This window comes from Eleutherodactylus coqui, chromosome 13 (genome assembly GCF_035609145.1).
Source record: "Eleutherodactylus coqui strain aEleCoq1 chromosome 13, aEleCoq1.hap1, whole genome shotgun sequence".
In the NCBI taxonomy this organism is placed as follows: domain Eukaryota; kingdom Metazoa; phylum Chordata; class Amphibia; order Anura; family Eleutherodactylidae; genus Eleutherodactylus; species Eleutherodactylus coqui.
Genome location: NC_089849.1, coordinates 45879860 through 45901502, shown reverse-complemented (window position 1 = coordinate 45901502; position 21643 = coordinate 45879860). Strand labels below are relative to the sequence as shown.

Here is a 21643-nt window from a genome sequence, read left to right as displayed (position 1 = left end):
ACCCACCACCCACACAGATTTTTCAGGAACAAAAGTTTCCATGCTACGACCAAACTGGCCGGAGCTTCAGACTTTTTGGTTGAGATTTTCAGCCTTCTTGGGGTTTGTGCCTCAGTTTCCTGATGAGAATTTAGTTTGGCTTCTCTGGATGTTTCCCATGTCTGCAGTAAGAAAAGGAGGAATTCTTGCTGACACTGGCCCCTTCACACTGGAGATTGATCACCATTCTCAGGAATCTGTGCCTCTCCAGCCTCTTGATTAGGATTTACTCCTCTAGTGTTTCTCACTTGTCTTGGATATTTCTTTTTCCTCCTAACGACAACATTTTAAATGCAATATAATATAGTTTCTTGGCTGGAGAATGCTTTTATCTTTTTTTTTTTAAATCCAGCAATGTTTCCTCTTCTTTTTTTGTAGCTGGCTACCTTCCTGCTGTCTTTTCCTCAATGTTCTTCTGTTAGCACCTCCATACTTACCCCTCATACCACCTATATTGCCAAATAATAAATGCAGAATACAAACAGCAGTTTTGGGAACCCCCCAACGCATTTATAGGAATTAATTCACAATGATAATGCACTCTTTTTTTTTCCAGCAGGCCTTTTCTGCTATTGGTCAGTTTCAGTCATGTGACCAGGAATTGGCTGTAAGTCGCCCAGGCTCCAGTTTAATACAGCAAGGGTACCCCCCTACGTCTGATTTATCAGCAATATACAATAATAGGGCCTCGGGATTATTGGGACCCCTTAATATTTTGCTCTCCCACCCCTAGGCTGGCCATGAATTTTGAATTTGAGAGGGAGATCGGGTTTATAAACAGCCAGCCTTCGCTTGCAGAGTGCCTGACGTCCTTCCCTGCTGTCCTGGAGACATTTCAAACTTCATCAATCAAGGACTCGACATTAATTCCTCCTCCTTTTGAACAAACAATCCCTAGCCTGAATCCGGGATCCGGCAGCCAGCCCAGGACCAAGAGCCAAAAACGTTCAGATCATGGCCTGGTCCAACAGTCTTTGCACCAGTCTGGCCATTTGGCTACAGAGTTCCCCTGGATGAAAGAAAAGAAATCAGGGAAGAAAAGCAACCAAGGATCTCCTCCAGCTCCCGAGTGTGTAGGAGGCTCCCCAGCAGGTCTGTTTTGTGGATAAAGGGCTATTATTTATTTATGGTTGATATAATAATATTATTATTGTGGGCAGTAAACACAGAAGGAACATTGTATCATTTGTGTAGCACGGGAAACAATGTAATAGAGGAAACTAGAACAATGTAAATATTTTACATTCTTGAAGATAGTAGCAAATGTTATAATTTCATTTTAATGCAACTAGCTTTAGAGAGGTTTAACCCTCTTTCTGCCAGGGACAAGCAGAATCACTGCTCTGTTGCATAGGGAGAAGTGCAATAGCTATTGAATTGTTGTGCGGCTTAGATGGTTAAACCCAGTGATTATCTCTCCAGAACCGCCCGGGATCCAGGACGCTAGCAGCAGCTCCAGGAGGTTAAGGACAGCCTACACCAACACCCAGTTACTGGAGTTAGAGAAGGAATTTCACTTTAATAAGTATCTGTGCAGACCTCGGCGAGTGGAGATTGCGGCTCTGCTGGATCTCACTGAAAGACAGGTCAAGGTTTGGTTTCAGAACCGCAGGATGAAGCACAAGAGACAGACTCAACACAAAGACCAGCAGGATGGAGAGCTGACTTTCTCCAATTTAGAGGACTGCGATGATGAGGACGAGAGTCCATCCTACCAGCAAGGACTAGACAGCAATGACTCCTTGAGGGAGACAGATCCGTACACGTCTGAGCTTCCTTCAGGCAAAGAATCCGATCCAAGAAGCCCCCTGTATCCAACACCCACCAGTGAGACTGAGGCGAGAGTAGAGGTGGGTTGCATGGACAATGTGCTCTCAGAAAGCCAGGACAATTCGTTATTGTCAGAGCTGACTTTATTCTCTACAGACTCCTGCCTACACATTTCAGATGGCTCCCTCAGTAGTCCCGTCCACTTCTCCCAGGAAGATATCGACTTTCTCACTAGCACACTTTGCAGCAAAGATCTCCACAATCTAGAGTTTTAAGCAGCTGCTGCTATTATTATTATTTTCCCTTTGGTAGGATATAATTTCTATATATTTCATTCATGTATTTATTTTTCGGAAATCCAATATGATTATTGCTAATCGTTATTTATATTTATGCATATTCATAACTGTTTATTTTGGGATTAAAATTTTGAGAATTATCAGGATTAGTAATTCTAAAATGATTTTTTATTGTCAATGACTTTAGTGACGTCTCAGGAAATCAGATGTTGGTTTAGCTCTATTAGGCACAAGGTTTAAGTTATAGAATATTTATTTGAGGTTTATTAGCTATTTTATAATTATTTATTTGCCTTTATTTTCATAGATGAAATGTATTTATAATATTCCGTGTGCAGTTTTGACACGTTAATAAAAACAATTATTCTGAGGCTCTATGTATTTTATTATTAAGATATCCAGTGTCCACAGTTATCCTCGCAGGTTACATAGTACGATGACCGCATATTGTATAGTTGCCTGTATATATATACACACTGCAGATCATTACTTAAATATAACACATTGTTCATAGGTGAATATTTCATCACATGAAATCCAATACATTTCTATCAGATTATATTTATATTAAAGTCCGTTTTGTCGGGCGGGTAATAGTTTCACTGCAGGGTGTATATAATTACACTTTGTTTCATTGCGAGTGTAAGGATAATTCTGCATATGCTCCTTTGTATTCTTGAGAGCAAATATTGCATATGAAAATGTAATTATATCTCAACATGAAGCATGATTACATGTAAGCTTTTAGGATATTAACTATGGGGTCGATGTGAACATTTTGATAATTAGCATTATGAAGACAAAACAGTGTAGAAGAAAGCAGTAGATGAGAGCTCTCAAAATGGCGCTGCAAGTGGAGGTGGAGGCCTGCAGACAATAAGCTCTGCCATGCACACACCCCTACACAGAACATATACACACAGTAACACGACGTATGCACACACAGACACACACATACACGCATACACCTCCAAGATAAAAATCACACCCCAATCCACATTCTTTTTATAGTAAATTCCGCTGTCTAGCCAAATACAACATTGCTGATTGCAGGATGCGAGCTGCAGATTGTAAGGGAATTTATTAGAAATTGGGGAGCTCCGCCATTCTTATGAGGGTCCAGTTTTCTGACAATCTGGGATGCACAGTAAACCTGAGTCTACACAACATCTGTGCATAAAATATTAATAGCCTTCAAATAACCCCCTGGAGGTACATTTGATCATACAGATATGCACACGTCTCGTGTAAAATGTTTATATTATAGCGGAATTGGGGCATTCGTGTCTATTCACATCTCACATAAATTGTGTTGATATATTAACCTCCACAGAGCATATATCAAGGTGCTCAGCTGGTTCTATTACAATCACTGTATTGTAAAGGCTGCTCATAGCAAAGGGATAGATAGATGGACAGATAGACAGATAGATAGATATGAGATAGATAGATATGAGACAGAATTCACAAATAGATACACATGATTAGATAGATAGATTACACAAACACATTTTATATATATATATATATATATATATATATATATATATATATATATATATATATAAATTCACAGGCAGATACACTTGACAGATAGAATAGATATAACTCTAATCAGATACATATGATTAGAAAGATTACACAAACAGATAGATAGGATTTATGAATAGAATTCACAGATAGAATTCATGGATAGATTTGACAAGCAGAATTTACAAATAGATACACATGATTAGATAGATGAGATAAATATTTTGATGAACACATTTTGTTGTTAAATATTAATATTTGCACCACTAACAGTGACATAACAGTCTTGTTTGCCTAAAACAGTTCTGTGATCAACCAACTGAAACAAAGTGATCAGTTTCGATCCTATGTAAATAACTGGGGAAAGTAATGATTGTGGTGGGGGAGATCAGGGCTGTTAGGGGTCTCCATGGGGAAATAATGACAACAGAAGAAATAATGACAACAGACAGTGGACTGATTCTCAGCTGTTAGGGTTCAGAGAGAACTTGGGTCAGCCTTGATGGATGTGTCTCTATAGAGCTCATACTGTAGCTCTAGATCAGATATTTGGAAAACAGAAGCTTAATTGTGTAACTTTAGTATATAAAAAAACACAAGAGAAGGTGAATATTTCTGTTGCTGAGCAGGATAAATGGCTGGAATCTAAATACTGGTATGAAAAATTGTGATGTAGGTTAATGTTATATTGAATGTAGGTGATGTAGGGTTTAGTAAGTATGATTAGGCCAAAAGTGTCTGAAGCTGTTTTAGAGCAAGCTGGACTTCCAGGGGATGGCCCCATATGTGGTAATAACCTCCATAGGATCACATAGAAAGGTAGAGGAAGAATATTTGGTTTTTCTGGTTTGGAAACATGGTGTGCTTCAAAAGTAAGGGAGTTGTACATGAGACGGAATTAGCGCACATGGAGATTTTTCATCACAATATCATCCTTATGGGGCTTTAATGCCACATGTTTTAAACTCTATGCATCTTTACATAAAAACTGCAATATTTAATTCTGCTGTGGAAAAGCTTTCTGCTGTGGATGGACAGACATCTTGTGGAATTGTTGCTCTGTTTTTCTAACATCGGTTCTCACAGGGCGGAATCCCGCTGGAAATCTTGCGGTTTTGCCGTAGCGAAAAAACGCGAGATTTCTGCCAGGAAAGTGCAGCTTCAAAACCCATGGCACTTAGCCGCAAGTTTTGGAGCGGCTTGGCCGCATGCTTTTCTGTTGCAGCCAGCACTCTCCTCCCATAGAGAGCAGCACGGCCACAATGAAGAAAAAAAAAAAATAGACATGCTGCAGCAATGGAATCCACGCCACAGCCCTGGCTTCTGCCGGCTTTGCCGCGATGGATTGGCTTTCCCGTATGGCCGAAATTTTTGACAAATCTCGTCCACATGGCTGACTAACACCGGGATTAGCGGCCGCAGGCGGACCAGCCACAGCAAAATTACGGACGGAATTTCCGTGGCAAATTCGCCCTGTGTAAACCCAGCCAATGGAGATGTAATTCCGCAATTAACACCTGCAGTTAAAAAACGCCAGAAATTCGGCAAAATGTTCCGCAAAATACATTCCACAGTTAAATATGCAACAAAATCTGCAACTGAGCTGCGTCTTGCTGACTAATTCTATCCCATATTAAAGCACTATAAGGCCCCCTGTCCACGGGCGTTGCGGTATCCCGCAGCGGATATCCGCCGCAGGAGCCGCCGCCCGGGAGCAGGAGCCGCAGACGAATCTCTGCCGGTCAGCCTATCTAACAGACAGGTTGCGAGCGGAGAATCGCGGCAATTCGCAGCATGCTGCGAATTTCCGGCTGCGAGCAGAGTATAGCAATGATTCTCCGCTCATGGACAAGGGGCCAGCACTTTCCATAGCAATGCTATGGAAAGCTTCAGATGGTGTGATTCGTGGGTGATTTACCGCCGGCGAAATCACGCCCGTGGACAGGGGGCTTACAGTGCACCTCTATTTTCCAGGCATAAATATTCACACTTTTATTGACAGAAACCTTTAACTAGAACCTGATCAGACCATAATGACTTTCTAAAGTAACTTGGTGCTAAGATGCCATTCGCAATTTCCCTCCTACTCAATACACTAATGTTTGACCTATATATGCATGCACCAAGACTTACCATGAGCGATGCTAGCGTCCAGTCCCCCAGTTTCTGTCTACAGGAGGATGAATGTACAGAAGCCCTTTTTTTTCAATGCTGTTGTAGACTTGAAATATTACACTGGTGTGTAATTACAAAAGAATGAGTGTATTCTGTTGCTTGCTATTCAGATCTGTGGTTTACACCAATTATGTTTATTTAAAGTGGTTACTTACACATCCACAAAGCTCCTGAAGCTCCAAACCACAGAGTAAAAATCTGGCATTGGAGAATGAGTGTACAGAGCAAACAACATACACTACATGGCAGCCAGCTGTAGACTTTTCAGCTGTACAAAAGTTTCCAAAGTAACTGCAGTGGGCAGAGAAAACATTTCATGCAACTAACCTTTCTATTAAGCCAGATCCATTTGAGTGTATGCGTACTAGCGCGTGCATGAGCGCTGTAAATTTGCTGGATGAACTATGATTTTTTGCGTGCTCATCGGCGTATTTTACTATGCTTTTTCTACGTGCAAGGCTAGTTCATTTGCGCGTGGCAAAAATATTTGCACTGACTGAAATGGCTAACTAGTCATTACTAGTCATAACTAATGGTTTCCAGATGTGTACTTTTTCCTGCGCAGTTACGCAGTGTTTCACGCACCCCCATTGACTTGTGGTAGAGCATGCTGCGTAACCGAAATGCACAGGAAAATACATGCAAGTGAACAAAGGGGTTTTATTCACTGCGTGTTGCACACACAAATTTTGTGCGCACAAATATGCCTATGTGAATCTGGCTTCAAAGTCCCTTTAGACCGGCAGATTTCTTCTTTGATCGAGCAAACAATGTCAGTTCGCTCGTGCAGCCTGCTTATACAGGCAGTTCACATGAGACATCGTTCAGTCGCTCACATTCATTATTTTAACTCTATTTGTGGCACTGATATAAAATCGTTCGTCTGAATGAATACATAGGGAATAGAGATGAGCGAACGTACTCATTTCAAGTAATTACTCGATCAAGCACCGCGATTTTCGAGTACTTCAGTACTCGAGTGAAAAGATTCGGGGGGCGCCGGGGGGCAGGGGGAGGCGTGGCAGCGCGGGGTTAGCAGCGGGGAACAGGGGGGAGCCCTCTCTCTCTACCTCTCCCCCCCACTCCCCGCTGCAACCCCCCACTCACCCCCGGTGCCCCCCGAATCTTTTCGCCCGAGTACAAAAGTACTCAAAAATCGCGGTACTTGGGGCGAAAAAGGGGCGTGGCCGAGAAGGTTCGCTCATCTCTAATAGGGAACCATTGGTTCAGATGGTTGCGATTTTATTGCACGGCAAACTTAGCTGCGTTTTATCGTTCGTGTGAATAAGGCCTTAAGGGAATGAGAACAACTGAATGAGCGCTGTTAAAACTGAACGATTACTGAACGAGCCAACGATGATTTTTATGCCTGCATAAAATGAACACTGAACAAAAAATGAACGATTTATCATTCATTGCTGGATCGGTCATCATTCTCTTTTGCTTGTTTGAACAATTTTTGAACTATAAACGTTTCGTGTAAAAGGGCCTTTATTCCACTTTGAGACTAATGTATTTTTGCCGCCTATAAGGTTTGTGTTGAGGAGACCATAATAGAGAGCTAATGTAAAACTACAGGGCTAATCACATGACCATATTTTTTATGTTAATTTTCAGAAAAAAACAGCATAATCTATTTTTTACCTAGTTGTTGTTTCTGTATTGCTATTATTCTCTTTTGGGCAGATTTCTCCAGTAGAAAATAAAATATACAAAATCAAAAACAGATCAATCACTGATAACATATGGTTATAATTAGAGTTGAGCGAACATACTCTGCCGGGCTTGATGCTCGTTCGAGTATTAGCATACTCGATGGTGCTCGATACTCGAATGAGCATCAAGCCGTGTTTGACCCCGCCACAGTTTTTGGCCCCTCCCCGCCATGACGCAGCTTGCGTGTCAATGGCAAATTTTTTGTCTGGCGAGAGAGAGAGAAATGAACCTAGAAAAAAAAAAAAAAAGCTCAGCACCCGGCGTCCCACGTACAAAAATGCTCGAGTCTCCCATTGTAGTCAATGGGGTTCGTTACTCGAGTAGAGCTCTCGAATTTTAAGAAAAGCTCGACTCGAACAATGCGGACCCGAGCATTTGGGTGCTCGCTCATCTCTAGTTATAATGTCATCTGCAACATGTCCATAACACGTATCTGTATTACAGTCATGTTACAATGCGTTCATCTGAAAATGTCCTTAAAATAACCCTGGGCATGGAGAAACAAAGATGGTTGTACCGCTTCTCTGACTACTCTGTGGGCTCATTCTCTTTTTCTTTTTTTCTGAACACATTTCTTGTGCATGCAAAAAATAGGAACTACTCTATTTTTGTGTGCATTTGCATACCAAAAGTCCCCATAGAGGTTTATGGGAGGTGTGCAAATGCACACGCAATGCACACATAGATGCGCAACATGCTGCACAATCCGATGCAAAAAAGAACAAATCTGGAACTCATTAGGTTAAATAGCCATTTAGATTGGGAGTGTGTTCGTCTTCCACACGCAAATGAACATTCCTTGTATGCGCAAAAAGTACAGTAAAATATGCCGATACACACGCAAAAAAGCCTTTTACGTAGCTCAAATATGTGGTGCTGAGGCACACACAAAAACAAAGATTCCCCCATGTAGGAGCCCTTAGGGAGCCAGATACAAGTGATGCCACTTTTGTGCACTTTGTGCACTGGCCTGGCGTCCATAGCTGGACATAGCCTCAGAAAAACATTTTTTTCTGTCTGATATCACTATTACACTGGAGAGAGTAAAAGAAAGAAGCACATACATATGGTAACTCAGTCTAAGGCCGTTTTCACACGGCAAAGAAAATCGCACAAGATTTGTGCGTGCGTTGTACAAATCTTGCACAAATATGAACCCCATTCTTTTATATGGCGTCATACACATGGGTGATTTCTTCCTGTATTGCATTGTGGCAATGCAGCAGTCCTATCTTTGGGCATACCCCTGCATTGTATCTCCCATTGTTTTCAATGGGGCCAGCGGAAGCATCGCACTACGTGCGAGTTTTCCACAAAGTGATGAGAGACGTTTTTGAGATAAAAATGCCTCGCAACGGTCAAGAAATCACATGTTTGCGAGTACGATATCAGGCCATGATTCACAGGCCAATATCGCACTCGCACGTGTAAAGTTAGCCTAAGGCCAGTGTTACACGGACACATATTTGCACAATGGGCATTGCATAGTTGAATGCGCATGTGTGTGTCTTACTGTATTTTTTGCCACGCAAAAAAACAACCATGCAGCCATTCATTGGACAAATAGTACAATCAGTTCAATACTTGCTCTTTCCCTGTACAAATACGCAGGAAAATAGAGCATGCTACGTATTTTTTTGCACAAACAAATTTTTCATGCGCAATAAGCTGCGCAAATACATTTGTGTTAATTAAGCTTAAGGCCTGTATCACATGGACGTATTTGTGCCACGTTTTACACGCGCAATATGCAGTGAATAGATCCCTTTGGTTTCAATGGGTTCATTCACATGCTGTGTATTTTACGTGCACATTTCAATTGTAAATGCACGCATAAATGTTCTTACACCCGTGTGACGCCAGCCTAAGGCTTTGTTCGCACAATAATTTTTTTTCTACTGAAAAAATCTGCCGCAAAATCTGAGGGCGGCTTCACAAAGGCCTATGTATTTTTGTGTGTTCCTTAGCGCTGCATTTTTGCAGCATAAACTAGGCTTTTTTGTATGCGCATCGTCGTATTTAAGCCTAATGAGTTCGAGATGTGTTCTTTTTGTCGTGGAATTGTGCAGCATATTGCGTACCCTATTTTCACCCCCCCCCTATAGACTTCTATGGGGACATTTGTTGTGCAAATGCACACAAGAGTAGAGCATGCTGCGTGCTTTTTGTCCACGCTTTAGTGTCCTTCTAGTGTTTCACTACAATATTGGAAGGTATAAATTATGGATGGTGGGATATATTGGAATCAGACATTATAGCACAAAAACAGCCTGAAGCAACTGATGTACGGGAACCCTTCGGTTGTGTCCTGGTCAGGTGAGAAATAGAGATGAGCGAGTATACTCGCTAAGGGCAATTGCTCGAGCGAGCATTGCCCTTAGCGAGTGCCTGCCCCCTTGAGACAGAAGGTTCGGCTGCCAGCGCGGGGAAGCGGTGAGTAGCGGCAGTCAGCAGGGGGGAGAGAGGGAGAGAGAGATCTCCCCTCCGTTCCTCCTCGCTCTCCCCCACAGCTCCCTGCCCGCCGCTGAACCTTTTGTCTCGAGCGGGCAGGTACTCGGTAAGGGCAATGCTCGCTCGAACAATTGCCCTTAGCGAGTATACTCGCTCATCTCTAATGAGAAATAACTGCCGAACATAACATGGGAGCTAAATTTGCAGATTTTTTAGGGTTCATACAACTGTTACATTTATTCTTAGAATATTACATTTGCTCATGTCAAATAAGACTTTGTTCACATCTGCATTGGGGAGGCAGTTTTCCTGCTCTGACATGGCTATGTGGCTGTGAAGAGGAAGCCAGCAGGCTTTGAAACGCGTATGTGGAGTGCAGTACATTCTATCTGATATAATTTTTAATATTATTGAGTAAAGAAGGTTTTTTTATAGAGCTGTTTTTTGCATATTTCTTTTGCTATGCAGCTGTATGGCTCACAGCAAGACTGTGTATTAGGAAATCTTCTGCTGGTGACTACATTTCTTAACCCAGGTGAGCACTACATGTTTTTCTTTATTTGCCAAAAACATATAGGTGTAAGAAAAAGTTAGTGAGCTCCTTAGGTAAACATCCACTTTTCAGGGAGAAAAACTAAGTAAACCTTTGGTGATTTGGTCATCAATTGAGGTTGGATGGTAGCCCTGATTTAAAAATCACCAGAGCCACCAGGATACCCAGAAATCAACTACTCCAATATACAGAGAAGGAAGGAAACAATCGTGTACCTCTAGTAGTGACTCACAACTCACAGCTAGAGGTACTAAGGAAAAATGCTAAGAAACTCCATCATACCCTACACAAGGATGACCGTTTGAAAACCATATTCCCGGACCCTCCGCTCCTGTGTTACAGGCAACCACAAATTTGAGGAACTTCATAATCAGGAGTGCATTGCCCTCTGGCACACAAAAAGGAACTTATCCCTGCAATGTATGGAGCTGTAAGACCTGCTCACATGTACAGATTGCCGACAGGATACGGATCCCCAGCACACAGCAGGACTGTAACATCCTGGGGACATTCACATGTTCCACGTCCGATGTTGTGTACCTGATCCTGTGCAGTAAGTGTCCTGTTGGGGGCCTTTATGTTGGAGAAACAGGGCAAAAACTAAAATTAAAGAGAGAAATACAGAATTACCTGTGATCAAGCACTTTTCTAGTCACAGACACAATATAGAACCATAAAAGTTATTATAATTAAAGGCAATTTCAAATCACAAAGCCATGGAAGAATATGGGCGAACAAATTTATAACAACTTTTGTCACTTTCAGCAGAGGGTTAAATCTTCAAGAGGATGCATGCCTGAATGGGAAGTATGAGAAATCTATAGCACAGATAACACTCTGGCCTGGTGACCCCCTAACACTAATTCAGAGACCATAAAACCTTCACAACTTCATCAATGGATTATTTAAGTATTTATTTATTTCTCAACGCAAATTAATCACATCCATGTCTGTGCCTTGTCATAAGTATGTGTGTAGAAATATGCATGCTTCTTCGCATCTATTTCATTATGCCTGAGGAAGAACCCAGAGAGATTTGAAAGCTCGCTAAAACATCATGTATTTTGTTAGCCGTTAAAAGGTATCATATCTACAGGATTACTTGGTTTCTCCTGCTGGGAACAATCACATTTTGCTCTACTGGCTGACACAGTACCAAACTTTTTTCATTATTACTTTGATATAAATCTATGCTCTGTAAGTGACTAAAACCTGGCAGTGTGCTGCAACTAATCAGTAGAATCTGGTATGGGGATGCAGAAGTCAGTTGTAATCCACGTCTGGTTCATTGTATGGAGGCTGCAGTATAGAGGCCAGGTTTTGTGAGATACCAATATCAGTGTCAATGTACAGGGTGTTGAAACATAGTAAAAGGAGGACAGGGATGAGAAGGGAAAAGACATAGATAAATGTCCTGCAAGTCTTGGGGGTACAATAAACAAGGGCCACCCCTTTCCGCTACATGCCCTACCTCCAGTACAGTGACCCAGTGTGCTGTTAAGTATAAGTAACACCAACTGACCATGCTTTCCAGACCAAGTATCCGTGCGCTCAGTTGCGCTTTGCAACTGACAGCATTCTGCAGCGTCAGGGACACATTATCACTGGCGGGGATGACCTTTTGGGCAATGAAATGGCATCTGGTACTGGCACGGAGCATCATGTTGCGAAAGGCGTCCCTGTCCACTAACCTAAAGGACAGCATTTTCATCACCAGCAGCTGTGCAATGCTTGCATTCAGGCTCTGTGTTCATGGATGGTTGAGGTGGTACTTTTTTAAGCTCCCATTGCTGGGCGGTGGAGGGCTGACTTCTGACCTGGGACAAACTGGAATAGGGGGTAGATGGCAATGTTGGGGAAGGTGACGGTGGTAGTGACAGCTTCACACCTGCTCTCCGTTTCCCACTCCTCTCTCTGAAGCCTGCAGCCTGGTCGACATTGCCAGAGGAAAGGCCTGAACTAGCCTTGCGACTGCCCCTAGATAAAACTGCCTCTCTGTGCTCAGAAGCTACTGCATAAACAGGGAGGGAGATAGAAGAAGTGGCAGCTGCAGCAGTAGAATTAAAAGGCTGACTCTGCCTTTTGGTTCTTGTGACTGTCCATACATGTTGCTTACATTCTTGTCTTGTTTCAAATGCTTAACCAGGGTTTTACAGGTTTCAAAGAATGCCCAGGCTGCCGAAGCCCTGTGAGCAGACCTATCTGTGGGCCTGATATTGCTGCTGTTGGGGCTAGTAGTAGCTGATATTCGCGGTACAGTCCTTTAATTTTTTTTTGGACAATCTATTCCCTACCTTAGGAGGGTGCTACCCCACAACGTCCACCTCTTCTTCCTTCCCTTCTGAGCTGCTATGATGACTCTTCTTGCCTTCACACTGTTAGGTCAAGCAGACGGAGGCATTGTCCTGCCTCCTGAGTCTGCTTCTGTTTCCTTCAGCATTCACAGGTTTACTGTGTCGTGCTCTTCCACCCAGCTGATGGTGATTTGTAATTATCCTCCTATTTAACATCCCCAGACCTTTCCCAGAATGCTTGGTGTTGTTGTGCATTTCCTTGTATGACTGCATGCGAGCTGCTACAGCTATCCTGTCTGTATTCAGTTCCTTGTGTTTGCTTAGCTAGATTATACTGTGTCTTTGGGTGAATCCAGCTTTCTGTGTGTTTTGCTACTGGTTTCTTGTTTGCAGTCTATTCCCTGTGTCTGTTGTCTCTGTATAAGATTGTCTCCTGCCCTCACCTTACATCTATTCCTCCCTCCTCCATAACTGGCCAGCTTGGTGCAAATGATTCTGGATTCCTATCTTCACCAGGTAGGTAGGGCAGCCAAGGAGTCAGGGATAGGAAAGGCGACCTGGATCTCTCCACCTTCAGGGGTATCTCCAGGTAAGGAATAGCAGCAAGCCTGCTTTGTCTAGTGCAGAACATGGAACAGTTGCTTCAGTGGGAGCCACCTGAGATGCCAACATGGTCTGTGAGAAAAGACTGAAGTTTATGTTTCGTTTTAAAATGGACAAGGCTGATTAATAAATTGCAGATTTATTAAAAATAAACCTAGCAGTGCATTATATAATATCTGCAAAGCATATACAGAAAAGGTTGTTATATGGGAGTATAAGGGTATACAACATGACAGTATTTTTAAAAAACAGAGAAAAATAAACAAGATTTGGGATTTCCGTCCCAAAGTTCTGATTGGCATAATTCCTGGAAGCAAAACAGGACAATCTATACGCTGCAGCATAGCTCCGTGGTCTGGCAACCTACAGAAGTTACAGCTCTATCTATATGGGTGTAACTTCACTGTAGTTTCGGATCACAACCAGCTCAGCTGGTTGTATACCCTTATACTCTCGTTAACAACCTTTTTTGTATATCCTTTGTATATATCTACACTGCTAGTGTTCTTTAGAATAAATCTGCAATTTATTAGTTGGCCTTGTCCGCTTTAAAACTCTGAAGATTGTGTTCATAATTCTGGGTCCTAGCTTCCCTTAATAGCTGGTGGTGGCAGCATGTGTGTGTATGGGTATTGCAGGGTGCTAGAATGGAGAAGGGGGTGATCTGAGCTTCATGCATTCAGAAGCCTGCGAAAGCTGGGTACAGATCCACCTGTATTCTAACAACTCCACGTTTGCAATTCTGCTAGAGTGCTCAATTGAGGCTCTGCCATGTCAAGTGGTCATAGCGGTGAGAGCGCTTGGAACAGTCGATCTGTGGTAAATCAGTCCTCCCTTTCCCCGCGTGACATGGCTTATCCTCTACCACCACATAACTACTGACACATCCACTACCCCTTGCCTACTTCAACGTTTTTTTTAAACCTGCAGATAGGTACATAATGTATGTAACAATCTAATATGGCAGACTTGAAGCTTGGAAAAATATCTGATACCAAAAATAGAGAGTATATTTTTTGTTTTTTTCCCGTTTTTGTTTTTTTACTTTACAGAAAACCACAGGTAGACTAAATTGAGCAGCTGCAGTGCACTGAATATTCTGCAGACTATATTTCCCCATACTACAGAGCAATTTCTGTCTGCTGAGCTGTAAAAAGGTGATGGTAATAAGGTACCTATGTTATATATGGCTGGGTCATGTTTATGCAGGCGTTCAATGAAAGTGCTACCTATATGTAACATAGAGGACACATTTGCTAGCATCATCAAGGCACCCTGCCTCCTCATTGGTTGCATGCTTACCTGGTTCGGTATGTATTAACCATTTCCAATCCACTGTCTGACCTCTGAATACATTATGATTTAAGGCTGTACAGCTCCAGTGTTGGAAGACATCCGTCGGGGTTCTCTTACTGTCTATTGCCAGCCTCTCTGCTGTCGGAGCCTATCCAACGTTTCACCTCATGCAGTACCGGCTTTAGCCAGCATATAGCGCCACTGTATAATGGCAGAAAAGAGTAAGTCCCCTAGGAAAACCAGGATACAAATTGGATTGGAAAAGGTTAAGGTAAGGTGATCAGACGTCCCCCGGGTACCAAGCGGGACAGTCATTTGTCCCGCTTTTAGGACATCTGTCTCACTTTTGGGACGCGGGGTCACCATTAACGTGATACATGGCTGATTTCCAGTCAAAATCCGCACCATTGGTACGGATTTTGACTGTTTTTTGGATGCAGAAATGCTGCAAAGTTTGCTCCCTGTCTTTTTTGAAATGGCCCTGCGCTTTTTATAACGACTGAGGTTAAATCATACGTTGTGATAAACCCCGACCCCTGGCTACACCCTTCTGTCCCGCCTTGACTCTGGGAAAATCTGGTCACCTTATTTAAAAGAAAGCCAATTCTTTTCTGATTTTCACCAAAAATTGGAATACACTGACTTCATCTAATTCTGAGAAAATGTCTGGATTTTCACCGCTGGCAGACCACAACAAGCAACACTTTCAAAATACCAAATTTCACTACCCCAAATACTCAAAATGCAGCTGTTCAATTTTTATAAAAAAATGACAGATCAGTCAGATCAGTTCTATGCCAACTGTATCATTTTTTTAAATGAATATGTTTGATGGTGTTTATATGTTTTTTTGCAGTGTTGGGTCTCATTAAGACTGTCATAATGCTTCTTAGGATCTATTACATGTCTAATATCCAAACTAGGAACATAACAAATCCATATGATGCTGTTAATCTAGAGTATAACACCCGCAGGTGCAATTTAAAGACAAGCCAGTCTATGATGTTCATTTACGGCATGGAGGCTTAACAGGTTAGAAATAGGCGACACCTTAATATATATCTCCAGTTCTAACATGTTCTGTGCTTCATAGTAAATTTGCTTTGGCGAGCTATGCATGCATGAAAGGGTTCTTCCCTCCTACCACCCTCATGACTGTGGCAGGCGATTTGCTGACCCCTGTCTATTTGTATTGAACTCACTTGCTACCGGTTTGGGCCCACTGTTAACATAGAATCACTTTGTATTTTTTTTTCCAGTGCCACTTAAATTTCCCAATTTGCCCCAACTTGTGAACATTTTATGGACACTAATATGTTGCTGGATTACAGCTGTAGGAGTAAGGGAAGAGAAGAAAAATGTGAATTTCTAATATTAAGCACAAGAGTGATCTAAAGATACTCCAAGGTTTATTGCCAACCTCAGCTTTAGCTACTGCTAACACTTCTTTTTTCTTTATTTGTTACATAAAATAAAAAAAACTTAAAAATGTAAAAAAGGCACATAAAGGGTAGGGCTTTTTGGCATTCCTATATTCCCGTTAATGTAGATTACAAAATAGTGCTACAAAACATTATTTTGTATCAATTTCTCAATTCAGTCAGGAACCACCCGCCAACAAAAAATATCTATAAAAAAAGAATGCCAAATTTTTTTCAGATATGTTTTTAGAAATTTCTGTATGTATAAAATTACTTTAGATTCAATTAAATTTATTGATTTTACATATTAAACCAATATGATGCATTACAATAAACATTGACCCATCTTAACCTTTGTCGTTGCTTCACGTCCTCTTTCACATTGAAAATAATTAGAATAATCAGGTCGTCTTCATCTGCGTCACATATCATATATCAATATTAATTAATACTTGACTCATAAATGTTATACCAACTATAACTAACTAACAGGGGGGGGGGGGGTATAGAGAACGGGTAAGGTTAGGGGAGAGGGGGTAGGGAGAGGTGGGTTTTAGGGGATAGTGCACCTCCTCGCCTGTTTGTATTGGTGTTCTCACTCTTCAAGTTGACCTGATTCCAGCCAGGTTTTGAACGTGTCTGAGGCTCTCATCGCTATCCACGGGCTCCATAAGTTATGCATCCCGGTTCGTTCCTTTTCGCTTTCAGCTCCTTCCTCCTCATACCTCATTAACATATTAAGTTTCTCTGACCACATTATTCGTGTGGGTGGAGATCCTGATTTCCACAATTCAGGTATCGACATCCTCACTGCTAGAATAACCAGCCGCAACAGGTCAGCTTTCACTCTAGCCATAGAACCGGGCAGTATCAAGAGCAGGGCCATCTCCGCTGTTATGGACACCCTAGACCTGGACATGTCGCTGTATAGTAATTCCACGTTACTCCAAAGGGTCCTGACTGGGGGGCAATCCCACCAAATGTGAGTCATTGTCCCGGGCCCGTTCTGGCACCTCCAGCATATCGGCGGTATTCTATTATCAATTTGGTGCAGTCTTGACGGTGTCCGATACCAGCGGGATAGAATCTTAAAATTCTGCTCCTGTAGTCTACCGTATCTGGTGCTTTTGTGGCACATGAGGAAGGCCCTCTGCCATTCTAATGCAGTGCAGTTGACCCCTAGCTCATTCTCCCACTGACCTGTGTAGTTTGGGAGGGAGTCCCCCGTCTCGACGTTCAGCAACAACTTGTATATTACCGAAATGCCGTGCTCCGTAGGCTCCGGCGACATGCACATCTCCTCAAATGGCGTCAGCTGCCTTTTAATGCACTCCCCGGGCGTCAGGGACCCCACAAAGCCCCTTACTTGGAGGTAGCTCAACCACGCTCCTGGGGTGGGACTGGAGTTACCATAAAACTCTCTCAGGGGTTTCATCCCGTCCTGATTTACTACGTTAACGACTCTAGGAATTGGAGAGTCTGGGATGGACAGGATTGTATTCTTATCCCTCGCTGGTGGGAACTGTGGATTGGCCACCAGTGGGGTAAGTGGGCCTGGTATTGTTATCAATCTCGCTCTTGTGGCCCATATCCCCCATTTCTTGAGGATCTCTATAAGATGGGGTGAGAGGCTCTCCACCTCCTCAAGGTACTGTCTAGGTATCCAGGGGGCCCCCTGTGCTATCCTAGAATCGGCTGCATGCTCCATTTCCACCCATATTTTAGTTGTTTTCGCTTGTAACAGCGAGAGGATGAAGTTTGCCATACAGGCCTTGTAATAGAGTGAAAAATCCGGGAGCCCCAGCCCCCCTTCTTCTTTAGACCTTGTTAGTAGCCTGTGGCTAAGTCTAGATTTACGGTTCATCCATACGAATTTAATGATTAATGACCGGATACTCAAAAGGTATTGCCGATTCAGGGCTACCGGGAGGGTCTGGCACAGATACAGAAACCTTGGGAGGGAGTCCATCTTGACTGCGTTTATCCGCCCTGTCCACGATATGTAAAGCGGGCTCCATTTGCTCAATTCCACCCTCAGGCCCTCCAGGTATGGGAGGAAGTTTAGTTCATAAATCTGTGCAGGGTCAGCTGGGATCAGTACCCCCAGATATTTAATGGCCGAAGACTTCCACTTAAAGGGGAAAGAATCCGAGAGGGCCTCCACCTCCGTCTGGGCCAATGTTACATTTAGGATCTCCGATTTCTGTAAGTTAACTTTAAAATTACTTACTCTCCCATATCTCTCAAATTCCTTCATTACCACTGGCAGCCCTACTCTTGGGTTCGACAGGAACAGGAGGAGGTCGTCCGCAAAAAGTGCTAACTTATGTTCGGAGGGGCCCTCCGTCTGTCCTCTGACCGACCCGTTTTCTCTGATGGCGTTGGCCAGGGATTCCATGGACAGGATGTACAACAGGGGTGACAGGGGACACCCCTGTCGAGTTCCATTATTAATCGAGATGGAATCTGAAAGGGTCCCGTTCACCCGAACTCTGGCTGATGGTCCCTTGTATAAAGCCATAATCCATTCCCTCATTCTCTGGCCAAGGCCTATCTGGCGGAGGGTCCCCTCCAAGAACCTCCACCTGACCCTGTCGAACGCCTTTTCTGCGTCTATTGTCAGCAAGCACAGTGGTTTATTTGCTGCTCTCGCCCTGGATATTAGTGAAATCGTTTTAATAGTATTGTCCCTGGCTTCCCTCCCAGGGACAAATCCCACCTGCTCTCTATGAATCAAGTCAGGGATGTGCTTGCTGAGTCTATTCGCTATGAGTTTGGCTAACATTTTGACATCTAAGTTTATCAGGGATATGGGTCTATAGTTTGCGCAGGAAGAGGTGTCCTTCCCCGGCTTCGGGATTACTACTATATGCGCCTGGAGGGCCTGAGGTGGAATGGGGCTCCCCTGAGAAACCCCGTTAAACATCTGCATTAGCATGGGGGACAGTTCTTTTCCAAAGATTCTGTAGAATCTGGCCGAAAACCCATCCGGGCCTGGCGCTTTGCCTAGCTTTAGATTTTTGACCATCTCCTCTACCTCTTCACATGTGAAGTCCTCCTCCAAGGCTGCTGCATCCTCTATCTTTCGCGGACCCGGGCCGTGTTTTTCTAAGTATGTCCTTTCCTCCTCCCCTTCTCTATCTCCTGCCCGTGGGGGTTGTTCTATGTTATAGAGTCTTTCATAGTATAGGCGGAATTCTTCCAGGATGTCCCTTGTGGAGATCGCTGGTGTCTTCCCTGCTCTCTGTATTTTGGGTACGAAAGTCACCGGTGTTCTGGGGTGTAACGCTCGAGCTAACTTTCTTCCACATTTATCCCCTGCCTCGTACGCTTCCCTACGGAACCTATCTCTCAGAGCCAGCGTCCTCTGGTCTAATATTGACAGGATCTTCTGGCGCAGCGTCGATAATTCTGCCCGGACTACATCATTTGGGGTTTTTTTGTTGGCTGTCTCTTTCTCCTGTAGGGCCGTTAGCAGGGCTCCCAGCTCCCTTGTTCACTCTTTTTTTAGTCTTGCCCCTTGGGAGATCAACATTCCTCTCAGAACACATTTCAATGCTTCCCATTTGACTGGGGCCCGCGTGCTATCGTTTTGGTGGTCTTGTACAAAATTGCCTATGGCTGTTTTAATCTCTTGGACACATTGGGGGTCTTTTAGTATATTGTCATTGAGTTTCCATGTTCTAACTCGTAGGTCTTTTTGAAATCCGTTGAAGTCGGCGTATACCGGAGCGTGATCGGACCAAATAAATGGTCCGAAATCGCATACGGGCCTGTAGTCTAGTAGGGCGTGTGAGACCCATACATAATCAAGCCTGCCGTAGCTATTATGGGGGATTGAATGGAAAGTATAGTCCCTGACGCCCGGGTGTAGCATGCGCCATATGTCTACTAGGTGCAGATTACCTAGTTCTCTCATAAGGGTTCTTGTTGCTGCCCGTGAGACAGAGGACTTACCTGATGATGTGTCTTGTTCTGGATCCACGGCCAGGTTAAAGTCGCCTCCCAAAGCAATAGTGGAGCCGTCCGCGAACTTCGCCAGCTCCCTCAGGGTGGCTATGCCAAAGGATACCTGTCCCTGGTTCGGGAAGTATAAATTTGCAAAAGTTATCACCTTTCCAAAAATTTCTGTTTTAACAAATAGGTATCTACCTTCTGGGTCCTGTAGAACGCCAAGGGGTTGCATCTGTAACGTGTTATGAAATGCAATAGATACTCCTCCCGCCTTCCGGTTCGGGTTCGGGCTATGAAACCAGGTAGGAAATGCTTTTGTGGAGCAGGAAGGAATCTCATCTGTTTTAAAGTGGGTCTCCTGGAGGAGAAGCACCTTCCTACCTTTTTTTTGCATGTGGTATAAAATCTGACCCCTCTTGGAAGGGATATTCAACCCCTTGGCGTTATACGAGGCAATCGTCAGGTCAGCCATGGACCACACTGGTTAGGTCGCTTGTCACGTTCTTCAGGCGAGGTTTAGGGTGGACGGGGTTGGGGATAGTGGGGGAAGGATAGAGCATGGGGCTGGGGGGAAGGGGGGGGGTAAAAAACATAGAACATCTACAGGCCTCTCGCAAGGCCTCACTATTCAACACTAAACACTATTAGTCGCTATTAACTAGCTTCAAGCGCAGCTTAAGAGCTGCCTACTCTAGGAGGGGAAGAGGAGACCACCAATGGAGGCCTGCCCCCGCCCTCGCCCTCGCTTGGTGAAAAAAAGAGAAGAAAGGTAGAAATATGACAGATATAAAGAATAAATTGAGTAGCTAATGGCACTGATTTTGCCCGCCGCCGGGTCTATTGCCGTATCCCACAAAGGGAGAGATGAAAGAGAAGAACCGGTATGCAGGAAGGTGGATAACAACCGATCTTCGTTATCCGTTAGTCTGGACATTAGAAGAGGCCTAGTTAGGCTGGTCTGGTCAGTTCGTTACACCAGTCTTCCTGAATGTAAGTCCTCAGGACATCTGTGGCTCCTCTTTCAGCCTTTGTCTTGATTTCTTAGGAGTTTATTCCCCGGTTCTCTTCGCGGTTTCCCCGCTTTCTCCCACTCCATTCTGGGTGGGGGGACCGGCATCTCGCCAATTTTGGGCCAGTCTGGTATTGCAATCTGAGGTAACTCCAAGGTCCCGAGAAATTTGGGAAGGTCTCCCAGGTGTCTAAATACAGCCGATCTCCCTCCTTTTCTCGCGTGAAGTTGCAGGGGGAACCCCCATCTATATGGAATGTCTCTTTCTCTCAGCGCGTTTAGAAGGGGCTTCAGGGCCCTGCGTAGCTGTAGTGTGCGCTTAGATAAGTCCGGGTACACACTAACCGAGTAACCCTTGAACTGCAGAGTGTCCAGCATGCGTGTTCGCTGTAGGATTTGCTCCTTTTCTCTATAAAAATGCACTCTGCATAGAACGTCCCTGGGTCTGGCGGGGTCCACTGGTTTCGGGCCCAGGGCTCGGTGGACTCTGTCCAGTTCTAAGGCGGAATCGGCAGGTCTCTGCAGCAAGTGAT

At 43.7% G+C, this 21643-nt stretch overlaps 1 protein-coding gene across 1 annotated transcript; it reads left to right on the top strand.

The window, feature by feature from the left end:
* The first annotated feature begins 772 nt into the window (after window positions 1-772).
* HOXB2 (homeobox B2) lies at window positions 773-2479 on the top strand. The gene is made up of 2 exons (XM_066587206.1): window positions 773-1131; window positions 1462-2479. The coding sequence occupies exons 1-2, from the start codon at window positions 780-782 to the stop codon at window positions 2082-2084; spliced, it is 975 nt and encodes a 324-aa protein (XP_066443303.1). The 5' UTR covers window positions 773-779; the 3' UTR covers window positions 2085-2479.
* Window positions 2480-21643: the final 19164 nt, after the last annotated feature.